Genomic DNA, 18,995 nt, shown 5'->3' with positions numbered 1-18,995 from the left:
AAAGGGGTAGAAAAGCACTATACAAGTACAACCCATTTATCATTTACAAGTTAGGTCATACACTACATAATACACTCTATTTCAATTTATTGACATTTGATTATTTGTAAATATATTGGAACCCCTGCCTCGAAAAAAATAATGTTTGCTATGGTGCCCTTCTCACTTGTATTGGTGCCGTAAAAGACGAGCCCTCCTTTAAGGCAACACTCAACAATTTGAGGCCTGTATATATGTATACATAATTTGCTTCTGGAGGTTTTGTAAAATGTAGTCGTGTTTAGAGACTCTTAACTTCTGACCCTCGATGTCCCTCACAAAGAGGCGAGATATAGCAAGCATGACATCATACTTGCTTGGCACTGCTTCAGTTGAACTTTCTCGTCTTAAAACCGCCACTGCCCTCTTAATATTTGCACATTTAAAGGGACGGCGTGGCGAAGTTGGTAGAGTGGCTGTGCCAGCAATCTGAGGGTTACTGGTCCAATCCCCACCTTCTACTATCCTAGTCACGTCCGTTGTGTCCTTGGGCAGGACACTTCACCCTTGCTCCTGATGGGTCCTGGTGAGCGCTTTGCATGGCAGCTCCCACCGTCAGTGTGTGAATGGGCGAATGTGGAAATACTGTCAAAGCGCTTTGGGCTCCTTAAAAGGGGGTAGAAAAGCGCTTTACAAATTCAAAATAAATGATAAATGGGTTGTATTTGTATAGCGCTTTTCTACCTTCAAGGTACTCAAAGCGCTTTGACACTACTTCCACATTTACCCATTCACACACACATTCACACACTGATGGAGGGAGCTGCCATGCAAGGCGCCAACCAGCACCCATCAGGAGCAAGGGTGAAGTGTATTGCTCAGGACACAACGGACGTGACGAAGTTGGTACTAGGTGGGATTTGAACCAGGGACCCTCGGGTTGCGCACGGCCACTCTTCCACTGCGCCACGCCGTCCCTTAACAACCCATTTACCATTTTGTAGATCACTGTCCACGGGTATATCTGGTTACGTCGACATTGCAGACATTCTGACAATGCTCCAGCCAATGGTGTGCGCTCCAATTTGGCAACACTTTTTTGGTAATTAGTCTTTTTTCGGTCACTTGTCACTTGTAAATAATAGGCTATATATTTTATATATCCATTCAAACTCGGACTCAGGGAAAACGAAAGTGAGTACACGGGAGGTAAAACCTCTTGTTAGCTTAAAATTGGCAATAAAAGTTAAATATCAACTTCTTCTGGGGATACCAATATATAATATTACTTTAATTTGTTTTTAACGTTAAAAAAACACCTTATTTTCAAGGTGTGTGGCAACTATGAAATCGTTGTGGCTGTGTGCAACCTTCAGTTACATTAGGAGGAAATCCATCCTTTCATCCATTTTTTACCGCTTATTCCCTTTTGGGGTTGCGGGGGGCGCTGGTGCCTATCTCAGCTGCAATCGAGCGGAAGGCGGGGTATGCCCTGGACAAGTCGCTAACTAAGAGGAAATCCTGAATACATATTAATATGCATATTGATTATGTTTTTGAATAGCCCAGCACCACACAATTAAATTCAACTAATTTCTCAATCACCCTTTTCATCCTTCAGTTAAATTAGGAGGAAATCCATCCATCCATCCATTTTCTACCGCTTATTCCCTTTTGGGGTCGCGGGGGGCGCTGGTGCCTATCTCAGCTACAATTGGGCGGAAGGCGGGGTACACCCTGGACAAGTCGCTACCTAAGAGGAAATCCTGAATACATATTAATATGCATATTGATTATGTTTTTGAATAGCCCAGCACCACACAATTAAATTCTACTAATTTCTCAATCACCCTTTTTATCCTGATCCCATTTACTATTTAATGTATTCTTTTTTTAGTCAAAACCTGTAGTTTTTGCACAATATGCCACATCACCTTCGTAAAACAAGAACCTCAAACAATGTTGACTTACCAGTAAGCAGCAGCACCAGTATGAGGGCAAACAGGTCGGGGTACTCCGCCAATACTTTTCCAGGCACCTTCATGGTCATAGAGGCTTTAAAGAAGACAGAGATCTTCTGCTCTACGAGATTGTCGAAAGTGGAACTCCACGCACGGGCCACACTCGCAGTACCTGCAGGGAGGCCAAGAAGGTAGTGTAGGTAGAAGGGAGAGTGGACCTTCATAGTTGTTAAAAGTGAAGAATCAAAGTTTACCTATCACATAGGAGAGTATGAGGTTCCACCCAGTGATGAAGGCCCAAACCTCGCCGACCGTCACGTAACTGTAGAGGTATGCTGAACCCGTCTTGGGGACACGAGCTCCAAATTCTGCGTAGCATAGGCCGGCCAACATGGAGGAGAGTGCGGCAATGAGGAAGCAGAGCACAATGGCGGGCCCCGCTTTCTCTCGGGCCACCTCGCCGGCAAGCACGTAGACACCAGCGCCCAGTGTGGAGCCCACCCCCAAGGCGATGAGGTCTAGGGTGGACAGGCATCGAGCGAAGTGTGACTCTTCCCCGGAAAAGTCTAAAGTGCGGCGGCGCAAGAGAATTTTTCCAAAGCTGGACAGCATGCTGGCCATACTTGCTGCAAACGTGTGCGTTGTGTTTTTACTCTTCTTGAGTGTGTGTGTGATAGACACAATGTGTGGACAAAATTTTAAACAGATGGCGAAGGTGAAGCTGTTTGATGATTAGTCTGTCAGCGGAGGCGTGTTTCAGGGCAGGACGAGGCCGGCAGACCTGTAGTCACTGTATTTTGCAGTGATGGTTTAAGAGCTGTGAAGGAAGTAAAGAGAAAACAAGAGTTAACTATTCAGCAATTGCTGCAGTTTCTCTGTACTTGGTAGCATGCAGCAGAGATTATTGCATCCTTACTCTCCAGTTGGAAATATTTTTTCCAGGAGAAGCTGTTGCCGCGGCTACTTGCATGAGGCTTCTGGCCGTGAAATAATACCCACACACAGCAAACTAACTAAATGCTCCCACCTTCACAACCACTTGCCTAGTTACACATAATGTCTCCAAGGAGGAGGATTCCAAAGCATCACCCACCAGGGAAACATTCTCTTCGGTTTTGGCAACTACAAACAAGCAGATTATAAGGTTTGGAAAAGCAGGCTGCAGTTACGCAACTTCCAGGTATTCATACCTCCACCTCTTTGTGGACATGACACAGCACAGCCTTTTAAGTTAGCTTTGGCCTCGACAAAATAAACCATTGTGTTCAATGAAACAAGACCAAAAGATTTCCGCCGCCACGGGGAGAAAGGGTCCCCTCTACTACTAGAGTTGTGTTTACTCAGTAGCTAGAGATGCGCAGAAAGAGGCCTGGGAACACCACAGGCAGTGCAGGGAATGCATGGTTTAATGTCTGCAAACTAATATCAACAGAAGAGAGGAAAACAGCAGCCTGATAAGACAAAGCAGTCACCTGAGGAGAAGCGGGATGAATACACAAATATATCTGTAATAAAAAGACGCTTTACCAAATGTAAACTCTCTATGTAACCCAGTGGTTCTCAAATTTTTTTTGTCATACCCCACTTTGGACAAGGGGGAGTTTGCAAGCCCCACCTGCCCCCATCACCCCAACAGAACGCTAATGCCAAGCTTAACATTTTCAAATTTATTGAACATCAAGTAACATCAAGTTGTTTACATTCAAACTCAATAACATAAAATAACATCAAGTTCAATAATAAATAAAATAACTGTGCAGCTGTGGTATAACTTTCATCAAGTTCAATAATAAATAAAAACTGTGCAGCTGTGGTATAACTTGCATCAAGTTCAGTAATAAATAAAATAACTTGCATCAAGTTCAATAATAAATCAAATAAAAGTGTTATAACTTGCATCAAGCTCAATAATAAATAAAAAGTGTTTTAAGTGTTATAACTGGCATCAAGTTTAATAATAAATCAAATGACTTGCATCAAGTTCAATAATAAATAAAATAAAAGTGCCACTTTGCAATCGTTGCAAAAAAAAGGAGGAGCTGTGCATTTGCAAATCCTCGCACAGTGACTCGCCATTCAAAAAACGGATGTATGTGATGAACAGGCAGTCTTTATTACTGTCAGTAGCTTTGTCCACTTGTAAAGCAAAACGACTTTCTTTTGTTTACGAGTTGTTCCTCAAGATCACTTGCAATGTCGCACATACTGTACGTCTCGCAACTGTGTCGTTTGACAGTGAGACAGCTTTTAATTTTGCTGCGCTTGTCTCGTCAAGCATGACTGACACCATGTCTATTGCAGCGGGGAGAATGTGTTGCTCAGCAATTGTGTGTGCTTTTATGCATTGTCCAATTCTGTATGCAACTCTATATGAAGCCATTTGAGCGTTACTGTTTACTGATGCAGCTTTTACCATTCGCTTCTCCTGTTGACGGTACTCTGCCAGTTTACTTTGAAAGAAATCAAGTGGCTTATTGACGTGATTGGGGTGTGTGGTCTCGAGGTGTCTCTTACATTTTTGTTGGGTCTCATGCTGTCTGCTGCTAGCGGTTTTAGACACAGAACACACAGGGGTCTCTCCTCTGCCCCCACCACCGCTGCCGTGAATTCAAGAGCAAGATACCCTTCTTCAAAATTTCTTTTCGGTTGGCTTTTTGTTTTATTAGGCCCGTCAGATTTTAGTTTCTCTGCAGGCGCTGGCTCTGGCTCGACGACCTTTGAGGCGCGAGTCTCAAATGTATCCATTTTGTGTAATTGTGGTCCACACATTAGCCTGCTACCCATCCGCGCGAAAGTTTGTTCCGCTTAGCCCCACCCCCATTAGTTACTGTTGCTATGTCTGTCAAACTTTTGCACCTTCCTCTAAATTTACATTTATTTATATAGCAGATTTCACAGACAGAATCACAAAAGTGATTTACAGTGTGTATAGAAAATGAAAGCATAGTAAAAAAAAAAAAAAATTAAGAATTAAAAAAAAAAAACATTTAAAGTGAAATTTCCTCCCGTTCCTCGCGCACCACCTGAGAAACGCTGGTTTAACCCAAGAGCAGGTGGTTGCTGACTATTTGGAAAATTAGGTTCGCTTTTTACTCTCTCTGCCCTTGGAGGGTGTTCAGCAATCAAGTATCTCGAGGGAAAAGTGCGAAGGACAACAGAGGACGAAAAACATGTGCCAAATTAGGCAGCTCACAACACAACACATGTGACCGTGTCCATTGCAGCGTTCTGTTGTTTGTATTTAGGGACAGACGGATCACCTGACGTGGTCAATATAACCTTTGACGTCGACTGACGTGAGTGCCCATCCCACAAGGCGTGCTGTGAGCAACGTACCAACAGAGGGTTAATGACCCCAGTGGTACATTCCAGCTAGCAACACCACTGTAATGTCATGCTGTGGCAATTATGGACTGAGGGGAACATATTTAAGTGTACAAAAAAATACTTAAAATTATATGCAGTGATTGTTTTGCGTTTTTTTAAAATAATTATCAGCATACAGTTCATGGGGCCTATTTGACCTTAGATCCAGTAGTATATTTGGACAAGATTCCTTTTTAAAACATACTTCCAACTCTTGACTGCAGGTGAAAAGTGTGATGCTAAAACAGGACGTTGAGGTACTAAAGAGTAGAGGGATTCTCCATAGGCGAGAGATCTTTATTTTTTAGTACACCGTGTATGCGTTTACATACAGCATTGAGCCACCCCACTAAGTTACACAATTAACTCAATTACAACAAACAACATTCCTGACAATTGTTAGCTTCTCTGGGACTGCTTTTAGGTATCTTTTAAAATAAATGCAGCACAAATTAATTGTATCTGCAAAATACTATACAACTGCTCCAAGTGTTTTGACAATCGATTAACATTTGGTCCAAATGATCCTTGTGACGCCATTTGTCAATGACAAGGCCAAAAATTTCCGTAAAACATTCTATGCGATATACCGAGTTTGTAAAATATAGCGATATATTAAAAAAAAAAAAAAAAAAGAAAGAAAATATCTTAATATTGATATAATTTTTTTCACGTTAAAATGACCAAACGCCGCTTATTTCCTTGATTCTCCCCCGCTTCCCACTCTCAACACTCCATGGGCTATTTAAACCCCTCATCTTCCTCCTTCCAAGACGGGCTTGCCCTCTCCCAGCCACTGCACTGACCACAACAACAACAAGTAAATATTAGGATTTTTTTCCATTTTGACAGAAAAAATATATATATGGCTGAAATTGCATGCCTTTTAAACTTTAATAGTATCCATTATTGCAACAAATATTACATTATTTTATCATACTTTCCAAACATTTTTGTCTAAATAAAAATAAATACTTAAATATCTGCTTGACTTGTGATTTTACAGCAAACTACCGATCGAATTAATAAAAATGACAATACATTTTACCGTGTTCTTTACAGCATATTACTGTAAATTGAAAAAAACTACCATTTTTTGCATTCAAATTCTGGCGCATGGTCAGGATTGCACCACCTCTGCCTCAATTGGAGCCAGAAAAAACCCTGTTTAAATGTATATTTTCATCGGAAAATATTTTGAGATATACATCAAGTATCGAGATTAAGTAAAAATATATCGATATATACTTTTTTGTCCATATCATCCAACCCTAAAACATTCCTTAGTCCAGTTCAGTCAATCAGTTCAATGTTATTATTTCCGTGAAACAGTGTGCCAACATGCTTGAGAAAGGACAATTAGGTTCACTGTCGAGTGAAAAGTCTGTGTTAATCATCATAATCTTGAAGCAAAATAGACTGCAGTACTTGGCTGCAACCAACAGAGGCACTGTTGATATAGCGTCATGGAGGCTAAAATGTTCATACATTAATAAATATATAATCTATAATATAATATTATAGATATATAATATAATAGATTATAATATAACATAATATAATAAATATATAATATAATATAATCAAACTAGTGAGGTGCAGCGTTACCAAAAATCCTGTTCTGGACATAACAATCAGAATTTTCCAAATACCGTAGATATTTTGTGATCACTTTTTAGTCGTCCTTGTAATGCTAGATTTAAACATTTCTTGGTTGCTGGTTATACTAATGTACTGTATTTTCCACAAAGATTCAAAGCCTCAAAGAGCTCTGAAAGGTGTGTAAATAGCGTTAGGAAGTTCAGGTCACAGACAAAGAGGATAAAACAATATTTCCACTTCAAATAATGTCTAATTTTGGTACACTCCTTTTCTGGAGCATTCCAGACAAAAAGTTGTCGCAACTATTTTAAACATTTAAACAATATACCCAACAAATCAAAGCGTAGCCAGACTGTTAGGGGTATCAAAGCTGTTATCCTGCATAGTACAGTTACTGTCAAACAATGAAAAGTTCAACAGAGAGCTATAAGATAATAAACATTGGATAGGAAATCAGTACATGTTCCCACACTGTAGAAAACCTGACTTAATAGATTTGTAGTTCTATATGATGTGTACTGTATGAGCCCACTTGGTCACAGCCAAGTCCCACCTTGAGCCTCTTCCGTCATGTGGGCGAGTAGCTAATCTTTTTCTTGTGCTTTTCACATGGGCTCTACCGCCTTATGCAAGTAGGGCAGGTTGTGGAGGTGTGGCTTTAGGAACACAGCTTAGAAAAACCAGTACACCCGGAACTAAATGCCTCAATGCCCCAATGCCCCAATGTATGACACTACACAACTATGACAATTTCCTCATTTTGATATCAAAACAGTCACATACTTTCTTGCACGGCCTGCTTTTCACAGGGCCGTAACAGCTGCCGCACACTGTAATAAGGATTAACTGAAAAAGTCACATAAAAACGTGATAACCCAATTCTGGCTTGCAGTTTTCTTACAGTCAGCTAGCAGCGTAAACGGCCGGTAGGAGTTTAGGTGAAAGTAGCCAATCTGTGCTTTGTTGCTGTTATAAAATAATTAGGTGAAAGTAGCATATCTGTGCTTTGTTGCTGTTATAAAAGTAAGCCTACAATATCTTGTTAACATCCTGTCATGTAATGAAATCCACTCAATACATCTTACATGTACATGCAGTGACACTTCTAGGTAAGCGTTACATTTTTCAAACGAGAAAATACAACAAGAACACCACTAGTGGCTTGTATTTTCAAAGTGTTTATATATTTCTCACAATTACAAATTATATTGAATAAAAAAATGCTCATTAGTCCAAGGAATCCGTTTGGCGTTCATGCTTGTTTCGTGCACATACACAATAGCAGTCCAACTTATCAACTAACAATTCGCAGCCATGTTGTTGTTTCGATAGAATAGATTTGTTGATAGCTAACGTTAACTATCCAGTTCGCTATCATTAGCCAAGAAGACACAAAGCTAATAGGCGTACACATGTTATGTACGGACATTAGGGCTTGGCGATATATCGATATACACGATATGTAGCGGGTTTGTATCTGTGCGATATAAAAAATGACTATCATGATATTGGACTATACGTTCTCACGCAGTTGCTTTTAGCTCCAGGCATCACACTACAGGCTCTTCTCGCTCTTTCCTGTCTCCGTCTCACAGACAGCAAGCGCACTTTCTTACATACGTCACATACAACGTCATACGCCCTCGCGTAGCAGAGAGGTAGCAGGATGGGTAACGTTAGCTGCATGTAAGCGATGATAATACGGACCTTCGATCCCTCAGGCGGAGCCGTGCAAGTAGTAATACGAGAGAAAGAAAGTGCGAATGAAAGACGAATTCCCAAGAAAAACAGCAAGGGGTCCATCATCTCTCGGTGGTTTGGCTTCAAGTGGGAATATGTCGAACAGACAACTGTAGTTTGTAAAGTGTGGTCCAAAAGCGTTGCTACAAAAAGTAGCATTACTGCTAACATGTAGCATCATTTGAAAAGTCACTTGCTAGAGAATGAAGAGTGATTATTCCGCATGTCAACATCTCCATTCGGTGCCAAACGCCCACACAATCAAAATGCAGAGGCAAACAATTCCAGATCAACACCGTATGAAAAAAATGTCAACAACAGAATTTGATAACATCCGTAGTAACCTACCACATAGCAAAGGACGAACACTATTTGATTTCCTATTATCTAGCTCATTTTTACTTGACAGTTATTGAAATATCTTGTTTGAGATTATGCACAAAGGTGCTCTTATTTGTTTTAAAATATTGTAGTGGAGTTCTGTATAAAAAGTGCACTTTAATTTAGTGTTGTTTTGATATGCCATCTTAGTGACATCATGCACAAAAGTGCACTCATAGCTTGTTTAAAAATGTCTCTGACAATCTTGAACTTTGTTTTGGAAATGACATGAATGTTTTCGCCATTGCTTAATAACTGTTTAATAAATACAGTTTTGGTCAATTGTCTTACTTGTAGGGGTGTAACGGTACGTGTATTTGCATTGAACCATTTCGGTACGAGGGTTTCGGTTCGGAGGTGTACCGCACGACACGAACATATTAAGTAGCGCACCGCACGATGTGTAAACAATGCACACCGAGGCACCATGAATTGATTTACGTGGACCCCAACTTAAACAAGTTGAAAGACTTATTGGGGTGTTATCATTTAGTGGTCAATTGTACGGAATATGTACTGTACTGTGCAATCTACTAATAAAAGTTTCAATCAATCAAAAAACAACAACACATGGCATGCTAGCAACAACTGGGCTATGATAGACTGACCACACCTCCTCTTTTCAGGGATATGTCCTCTTTGCGGAGCTGTCCAGGTGGACTTTCTTAAATGCCTCGAATGTCTGGCATTTTAAGATAGGGTTGCGTGTATTTTCAATGTACGTTCAGGGTTAAGAAGGGGTTAAAAAAAAAAAATGGTGCGCGCAGCAACATTCGTGAGGGAGGGGCAGAGACAGAGAAAGCGAGACAGAGAGATGCCACCTCAGTAGAAGCATTTAAGTCTCACCTTAAAACTCATTTGTATACTCTAGCCTTTAAATAGACTCCCTTTTTAGACCAGTTGATCTGCCGTTTCTTTTCTTTTTCTCCTATGTCCCACTCTCCCTTGTGGAGGGGGTCCGGTCCGATCCGGTGGCCATGTACTGCTTTCCTGTGTATCGGCTGGGGACATCTCTGCGCTGCTGATCCGCCTCCGCTTGGGATGGTTTCCTGCTGGCTCCACTGTAAACGGGACTCTCGCTGCTGTGTTGGATCCGCTTTGAACTGGACTCTCGCGACTGTGTTGGATCCATTATGGATTGAACTTTCACAGTATCATGTTAGACCCGCTCGACATCCATTGCTTTCCTCCTCTCCAGATTTTCATTGTCATCATTGTCACCGACGTCCCACTGGGTGTGAGTTTTCCTTGCCCTCATGTGGGCCTACCGAGAATGTCATAGTGGTTCGTGTTGTGGTTTGTGCAGTCCTTTGAGACACTAGTGATTTAGGTCTATATAAGTAAACATTGATTGATTGATTGATATTTTTATCATCTATAAAAGGGGTGTCAAAAGTGTGCCCCGGAGGTTATTTGCGGCCCACAGCTAATGTTTCAAAGGCCCACAGCACATTCTAAAAATACTATTAAAATAAACAAAAACAAAAGTGAAATAAAAAAGCTTAAAAGCTAAATGTAATTTAGAAAAAGTTGCAACCTAGACTAATAAAACAAAGCTGTTTTTCTTTCTTTCAAACTGTCATTGCTCAAAACATAATATTGAATCAAAATCAATGTTATTATGAATTATTGACCTATCCAAGTCTCCTATTACTTCACATCAAATATTTCACGAAGAAAAATATTTTTGGTGGAAGATTTAGTAAATTTGTTACATACATAATCAAAAAAATTCATATTTTGTTGTTTTCTTACTGTACCGAAAATGAACCGAACCGTGACCTCTGAACGGAGGTACGCACTGAACCGAAACTTTTGTGTACCGTTACACACCTACTTACCAATGATGAGTGAGGCTGTGATAAAAAGCCTCTCACTCTCAAGAATCATTAAAATGTCTTACAACTTTACCACCACGCTTGACTTTATTGTGGCATGTTTTGCACTCCACCTCTTCATCTTTTTCATTTTGTAGGGTAAAATAATCCCACGCAGCTGACATTTTTACCGTAACTTTTAATTCACACCGCCGTCTTAACGGTTAGAACAGTGGTTCTCAAATGGGAGTACGCGTACCAATGGGGGTACTTGAAGGTATGCCAAGGGGTACGTGAGATTTAATAAATTAGAAACTGATGACATAGCGCTGTATTTTACTTATGTATCTCTTTTTTTCAACCAAAAATGCTTTGCTCGGATTAGGGGGTACTCGATTTAAAAAAATGTTCACAGCAGTTACATCACTGAAAAAAGGTTGAGAACCACTGGGTTAGAACACAGACCTGGATGTGTTGAAGGTGTGCTTAAAAATGCGGAACGGAGCTTAGGGAGCAGCAGAAGAGTGGAATGTATTATTTAAATCGGTGCGTTGTAAAACACGGAACGTTTTTTTTTTTAAAACTGGATCCGGATCGGCTTTTTCCCATGCCTTGCAGAGATATGCATTTTTCGGCAAATATCGGCGGCTGATCCGATCCAAATATCGGATCGGGAAAACCCTAGTATCAAGTGTTAATTCAAAGCTAAGGCAAAATATCGCGATATGTATCGTGTATTGCGAAATGGCCGAAAAATATTGAGGTATTAAAAAAAGGCCATATCGCCCAGCCCTAAGGGACATTGTTCCATCATTACGTGCCGAAAGCCACAAAAGGGTTAGTGCACTCTAGGATTTTGCATAAAGGTTACAAACAGCAAGCACATTTTAGTGGGGACCCACAAAATTTTCCAATGGACCCACTCAAATTACTACGTGTGGGTCCCATGGACTCACTACAATGAAAACCTATCATCACAGTATGTACCTTAACCAAATATTACGACAAACAATGGCAGCAAATATACTTACATGCAAATGCATTAAGTGTCAAATAAACTGTAGTCTAAAATCAGCATGTGCAGATTAGCCATAACAGCTCATTTTTTAGCAGTCAGATGCTATTTGCTATGAGTGCTAAAAAAAAAAATCTGAATCAGGGTTCTAATTCATTCAGAGTCTGAATAAATTCACAATTTTCAGAAATCCACTGGATATATTTAAAAAAAGTTTCAGAATACATTTTTAAAAATATTATTTTAGGCCATGATGAAAAAAACACGACGAGTTGAATTTATATCAAAATGGATATATGGATGATACAGCAGAGGACTGGGAGAATACAATGTGGTCAGATGAAACCAAAATCAAACTTTTTGGTATAAACTCAACTCGTAGTGTTTGGAGGAAGAAGAATACTGAGTTGCATCCCAAGAACACCAAACCTACTGTGAAGCATGAGGGTGGAAAGATCATGCTTTGGGGCTGTTCTTCTGCTAAGGGGACAGGACGACTGATGTCTTAAGGAAAGAAAGAATGGGGCCATGTATCGTGAGATTTTGAGCCAAAACCTCCTTCCATCAGTGAGAGCTTTGAACGGTTGACCAAATACTTATTTTCCACCATAATTTACAAATAAATTCTCTAAAATTCCTACAATGTGAATTCCTGGATTTTTTTCAGATTCTGTCTCTCACAATTGAAGTGTACCTATGATGAAAATTAGAGACCTCTGTCATCATATTAAGTGGGAAAACTGGCACAATTGGTGGCTGACTAAATACTTTTTTGCCCCACTGTACATACATATTTACACACACAAACTATATATATATATATATATATATATACATATATACATACACATATATATACACACATATATATACACATTATATATATATATATACATACATATATACATACACACATATATATACACATTTTATATATATATATATATATATAAACTATTTACCAGAAATCGATACATTAATCGCTTACTAAAATAATCGATATCTAGAGCCCTACAACAAAACAAATTTGGCGCTTGTGCACAGCATAGCAGTCATAAAAACTACTACGTAGATCGCTTTTCACGACAGTTACATAACTTTCACTTTCAATAAAATTATTCAATAGAAAGACTTGAAAATAATCTGCAAAGTAAAAACAATGTAAATATGACATGTACAATAAGACCATCTCGTTTGTTTGATTAAGAACACACATTATTTACCATGAGAACTGTATCTTCAAACCACATCTTATGTATTTTGGTGCTAACCTGAAAATACATTTAACTTGCCTGCTTATTACAACACTAGGGGAACCACTCTATGTTATGAGTTTGAGAGACCCTGGTCTAATCCAAACAGAAAGAACATCATGTTCAGTTGCCCAAAAGACTAAACATCCACTGCAAAGAGCTAATGTGACCTTGTGTAACCCATGTAGGTGGATCAGAGCACGCCTGAGTGACCATCTCCAAAGCACACTTCATAGGTCACGCCAAGAGCATCCTTAGAACCACAACGTATGTTTGTATGTGTAAGATGCGCTGTGGCTTATCATAAAGGCTCCGTATGTTTGCGCAAGAGCGTTTGAACTTGTGCATGTACGTCAGCCACCGATCCGCCTGAACCAAGCAACCCTTTCAGTCATTAGACTGGAGACAAGCAGAGCCGGCCCAAAAAAAGTGTGCTCAGCGGGAAAAGGAATGCAACTATACGAATAATCTGTTCACTCTCCCGTGAACGCCACTCGGTTGCTGACGCCCCAAGAGGAAATTATAATTAAACAAAACTCTATACCAGGGGTGTTAAACTCAAATACAGAGTGGTCCAAAATTTAAAAGTGAACAAAGCCGCAGGCCAAGGTTGAACAAATTAAACCTTTAATAGGCACCCAAACAAGTTTTGAATTGAATATTGAACAAGCAAAGGCTTATATAACTTTATAGTGACATGCAATATCAAGTTTCAAATAATAATAATAATAATAATAATAATAAAATATCAATGGCATATCAAATAAAATGTAACTAAAAATGTAGTGCCGTTTTTCTATTTGCAGCCTTCTGAGGTAAATATCAAAATAAACTTTTTCCACATTTGGAAATAAAATAACAATAATGAATGAATCAAACATTCAAGTCTTGAAGTAGCGAGAGAAAGTGCATGACTAAAACGTTCATTATTGCTCAGTTTGTTACACTAATTTGCTTTACCACTGACTATGGAACAATCAATACTTATATAACTTAATAGTGCAAAAGCAACTTTCAAAAAACAAAAGAAAAAACATCAATGGTAAAGTAAATAGAATTTAAATAAAACATTGAGTGCCTATTTTCTATTTGCAGCCTTCTGAGGTAAATATCAACATTACATTTTTCCATAGGCTAATGAATCTTAAAATAAATTAATAATGAGATGGGTGGGCTTGGGGGTGGAAGGTGGGGTTTGGTGATAGCTGGGGGTGTATATTGTAGCGTCCCGGAATAGTTAATGCTGCAAGGGATTCTGGGTATTTGTTCTGTTGTGTTTATGTTGTGTTACGGTGCGGATGTTCTCCCGAAATGTGTTTATCATTCTTGTTTGGTGTGGGTTGACAGTGTGGCGCATATTTGTAACAGTGTTAAAGTTGTTTATACGGCCACCCTCAGTCTGACCTGTATGGTTGTTGAGCAAGTATGCTTGGCATTCACTTAAGTGTGTGTATAAGTCGCATATATTATGTTTGTATGGCGGAAAAGCGGACGTGACAACCTATTGTAGACAACGCTAAAGGCAGTGCCTTTTAGGCAGGCACCCCTCCAATATTGTTGTCCGGGTGGAAATCTGGAGAAATTCGGGAGAATGGTTGGAAAATCGGGAGGGTTGGCAAGTATGAGTATTAGCGGCGAATGCAGCGTTACAGCGGCTCTGCCGATGTATAGTACCGGCGGGCCTGTTTTAATGTTAATTTGATATTGCCTCAAGGGCCAAATCAAATTGCACGACGGGCCAAATTTGGCCCGCGGGCCAGAGTTTGACACCCATGCTCTATACAATAAAGAAAATTCAATTTTCTGTATCTTCACTTAAATGCCATTTAGGACTTTAACATGAGAGACCTGTCAAAGTAACAAACAAATATTAAAATAATGAAATTAGTTTTTCCGGTCTTACTGGACACTTTGGAGACTAACATAAAAGCATTTATTGCTCACTCCTCAACAATAATTCATTATTTTGTATTTCTCAATATATCTGTTTTGCTGGTCGTTTTCTTGCCCATTTTCTCTCTCTCACACAGCGTCAATAAAGATCACATAGGAAATTATATGATGACTGGCAACAGATACATTGCAGTACTGTGGGAAACAGTGCAGAGATCTTAAAAACAGACACATCAGAGGTGTATTTATACTAAAGACGGCAGATAACATTCTTTTGTAGTGTGCTTGTATTAATATTAAATATATTTTGCTATCAAGGACGACATTGGAGAATTATGATTAGACGTTGAGTAAACGCATTTTCTTAGCCACGTTGTTGCGCCTTCTGCATAACTGTACAATGCTTTCACACTGGGAGTGGAATCAAAACCACCAAAAGTCAAGACATGCTCAGCCCTAAATATATTTAGCTTTTTCAATCAGTCAAGCTTTGCTACTGCAATCAATAATTGTATGACTAAAAGTCAAAACAATGTTGTCTACAAAATACTACACCATTTTGTGACAACTACAACGACTCTCTCTAACCATTAACTAAAACAGATCATTAACAATGTGAAGCCAAAGAGCCGATGACATCTCTAATTTTAATGTGTGACTGTCCTCTTTCGCTTTGATTTGTTCAAAGCAGGGAAGACATGCACAAGCCTGACCGCTGAATCATGGATCAGGTGAATCAAAATTAAAAAGTCAAATTGCAGCAGGCAAAAATGTCCCCAGTCACGGAAATTAAGGGTGGTGAGCACTTCTCTTACATAGTTTGTTTTCAACTTTACCTTCAATCATTGTATAAGCGCACATTGTAATGCAAGTACAAAAATGTATCATTGTCACTACAAATGAAATCACTAAACAGAGTTATGGATGCATTAAATCAACAAACTGCACCGGCCATAAAACAAGCAAATGATAATTACTGCGTGCCAACAGTTGGCCAGAAATTGCAAAACCACAGCCCTTGTAATACAATGTGTACTCACCGTTTTCCATTGCAACACAATGATCAGTCATGCCTTAATTCAGTAATTGTACATTGTGACCAACAACTAATGAAAATATACATTTCCAAGCTCGACAGTAGTTAATCATTGTTTTTAACCGTTTCCTTAGGACTTAGCCTAACTATTATTTGACTATTACCTTGTGGTTAGTGTATGCCCTGAGATCGATATGTCATGAGTTGAAACCCCGGCCGAGTCATACCAAAAGACTATAAAAATGGGACCCATTGCCCCACTGCTTGGCACTCAGCATCAAGGTTCCACATTTACCCATTCACACACACTTATTCACACACTGATGGAGGGAGCTGCCATGCAAGGCGCTAACCAGCACCCCATCAGGAGCAAGGATGAAGTGTCTTGCTCAGGACACAACGAAAGTGACTAGGTGGGGATTGAACCAGGGACCCTCGGGTTGCGCACGGCCACCCTATACCACTGCGCCACGCTGTCCCTATATTGAATTGGGGGTTAAATCACCAAAATGATTCTAGAGCGCAGCAACAGCTGCTGCTAACTGCACCCCTCACCTACCAGCGGGTGAAGAAGGGGGTGGGTCAAATGCACAGGTTCATTTCACCACACATAATGTGTGTTACAATCATTGATACTTTTAACTTTTTTTTTAACACATGGCAAGTTCACAACCTTCACTTCACTACACTAATACATTTGAACGTTAAAGGAGTGATAAAAACCATGAACAACTTTGACGATTTAAACCCCACAAATCATATATTTTACTTTTAGCATGTCTGAACACCGGCTGATGCAACACACACATGGCGGTAGCCCTGACAGTCTTGTGGGCGTCATTAACCGGAAAGATGAATCACTTTAAGGACATGTATCTTGTCCACAAAAGGAGATTGATATAAATTAAATTGTTCCAGCGTTTAAAATGTTTACTTACGATATTTACCTATCCATTAGTGCTGGGGACATGCACTATCGACGACAGAAATAGCAGCTAGCTACGTGGCTCAACGTGGTGCTAATGGTGCTTTCACTGTTAACCAAAGAAACGTAGGAGTTCTGAAATGTTGTTCGAGGAGTTACAACTAATATATAGTAAAATCACACATAATGCTGTGTATTTTTTACTTTAAAGGTTATGATAGGCATGTGTTCATTGACCAGGAGTACCACTTTTGTTAACTGACAGTTACGATATTTACGTTATGCTTGACAGTCCAAAACATATCCTGGCATCAGATGACCCGTTGTCCGTCCTTACAGCGAACGAGTCACTCATCTTGTAGCACAATGACGACAAACTGTGTAATAGACAAAAAGGAACACACAAATAAAGCTGTTTTTCCAGCAACACTGGTTTAGATTGTAGAAAATCCTACGTTACGTGTAGTCTGTGAAAGTAGCATTACAACCGCCCCCACGCCTTAGCAACACCGCTTTACTATAACTAAGCCATATGTCGGCGTGTAGTATCAAAACAATGAATGAGAACACAACATTAACTCGGCAGATAAGACCTAAACCATTACCCGAATAAGCTTAAGACACGTTCATCCTTAAGTTTTGTGTTTTTTCTAACGTTTTTTTCCCAAACGGGCATGGACGCTATTACGTCAGCTGATTGGCGCTCAAATTGTACATAAAACTTGCGAGTCGTTGCAGTTTCAAAAACGGGATGAGAAAGACAAAATACGTTCATTTTATTGGATTAAGCCGACATTTTAGTCTCCCACTTAATATAATCTGCCCATTCTTAAAAGGAGGAGCATCGTATACGGTCAACCGCCAAAAGAGTTGTCGTCGCCATGTTTTTTTTTACAGAGTAAATCAGAGGAAAAAAACAATCGTTCTTACCTTTTAACGCATGTGGGCTTAAAAACGGAAGAAGCAAATAGAAGGAAAATTAGTGAGCGTCGTTGTTGCTGATGAAATATCTCGAAGGGCGGAGAGAGTGCATGTGCTTTTGATCCGCTTCAGAGACGGTGGGTGTGTGTATAAACAATGTGACGTCACATGAGGCGGGGCTTTCCATTCATGGTTTACCTTTCATTATTTGTAGACGACAGTTGAACAATATGACGTAACATACACTAATATGTAAACATAAATAAAAATGAGCAATGAGATCAACTGAAAATTCCAGCGTTTTGACGTAGTAGCAATGTCTATATAAGGAAATGCGTGTCAGGCTCCTCCCCCTTCAAAGCTATCTTTGGTCGAGGCAAAGTTATTATACATTTTTTTTAGATCTATTTTTGCTTAGGATATGATTGATTTATCAATTGATTGAAGAATTTAAGAAATTTGTACGGGAAAAGGTCTCATTACAGTACAGATTCACTGGTACAAGGTCAATTTAACCCCCCCCGGGGATTAATAAAGTACAGTGGGGCCAAAAATTATTTAGTCAGCCACCGATTGTGCAAGTTCTCCCACTAAAAATGATGACAGAGGTCTGTAATTTTCATCATAGGTACACTTCAACTGTGAGTACAGAATGTGAAAAAAAAAATCCAGATATTCACATTGTAAGAATTTTAAAGAATGTATTTGTAAATTATGGTGGAAAATAAGTATTTGGTCAACCATTCAACGCTCTCACTGATGGGAGGAGGTTTTGGCTCAAAATCTCACGAAACATGGCCCCATTCATTCTTTCCTTAACACGGATCAATCGTCCTGTCCCCTTAGCAGAAAAACAGCCCCAAAGCATGCTGTTTCCACCCTTATGCTTCACAGTAGGTGTGGTGTTCTTGGGATGCAACTCAGTATTCTTCTTCCTCCAAACACGACAAGTTGAGTTTATACCAAAAAGTTCTATTTTGGTTTCATCTGACCACATGACATTCTCCCAATCCTCTGCTGTATCATCCATGTATCATTTTGGTATAAACTCAACTCGTCGTGTTTGGAGGAAGAAGAATACTGAGTTGCATCCCAAGAATACCATA

General features: G+C 39.6%; 1 protein-coding gene across 3 annotated transcripts in view; it reads right to left on the bottom strand.

Annotated features, from left to right (window-relative positions):
• slc7a3a (solute carrier family 7 member 3a) overlaps positions 1–18,041 on the bottom strand; it is a 43,827-nt gene extending 25,786 nt beyond the window's left edge. Inside the window, exons 1-4 of one of the 3 annotated variants that reach the window (XM_061898702.1) lie at positions 17,899–18,041; positions 17,247–17,345; positions 2,195–2,757; positions 1,951–2,112 (exon numbers count right to left, since the gene is read on the bottom strand). In XM_061898702.1, the coding sequence (XP_061754686.1) occupies positions 1,951–2,112; positions 2,195–2,561 (529 nt within the window). In that variant the 5' untranslated portion in view covers positions 2,562–2,757; positions 17,247–17,345; positions 17,899–18,041. Of the gene's footprint in view, positions 1–1,950; positions 2,113–2,194; positions 2,758–16,981; positions 17,135–17,246; positions 17,346–17,898 lie in introns of those variants that run through there. The other 2 variants (XM_061898701.1, XM_061898703.1) reach the window with 2 other exon arrangements.
• Between the last annotated feature and the right edge of the window lie 954 nt (positions 18,042–18,995).

Source organism: Nerophis ophidion, linkage group LG04 (genome assembly GCF_033978795.1).
Source record: "Nerophis ophidion isolate RoL-2023_Sa linkage group LG04, RoL_Noph_v1.0, whole genome shotgun sequence".
Taxonomy (NCBI): domain Eukaryota; kingdom Metazoa; phylum Chordata; class Actinopteri; order Syngnathiformes; family Syngnathidae; genus Nerophis; species Nerophis ophidion.
The sequence above is the reverse complement of the archived record's forward strand: the minus strand, read 5'-3'. Positions and strand labels throughout refer to the sequence as shown.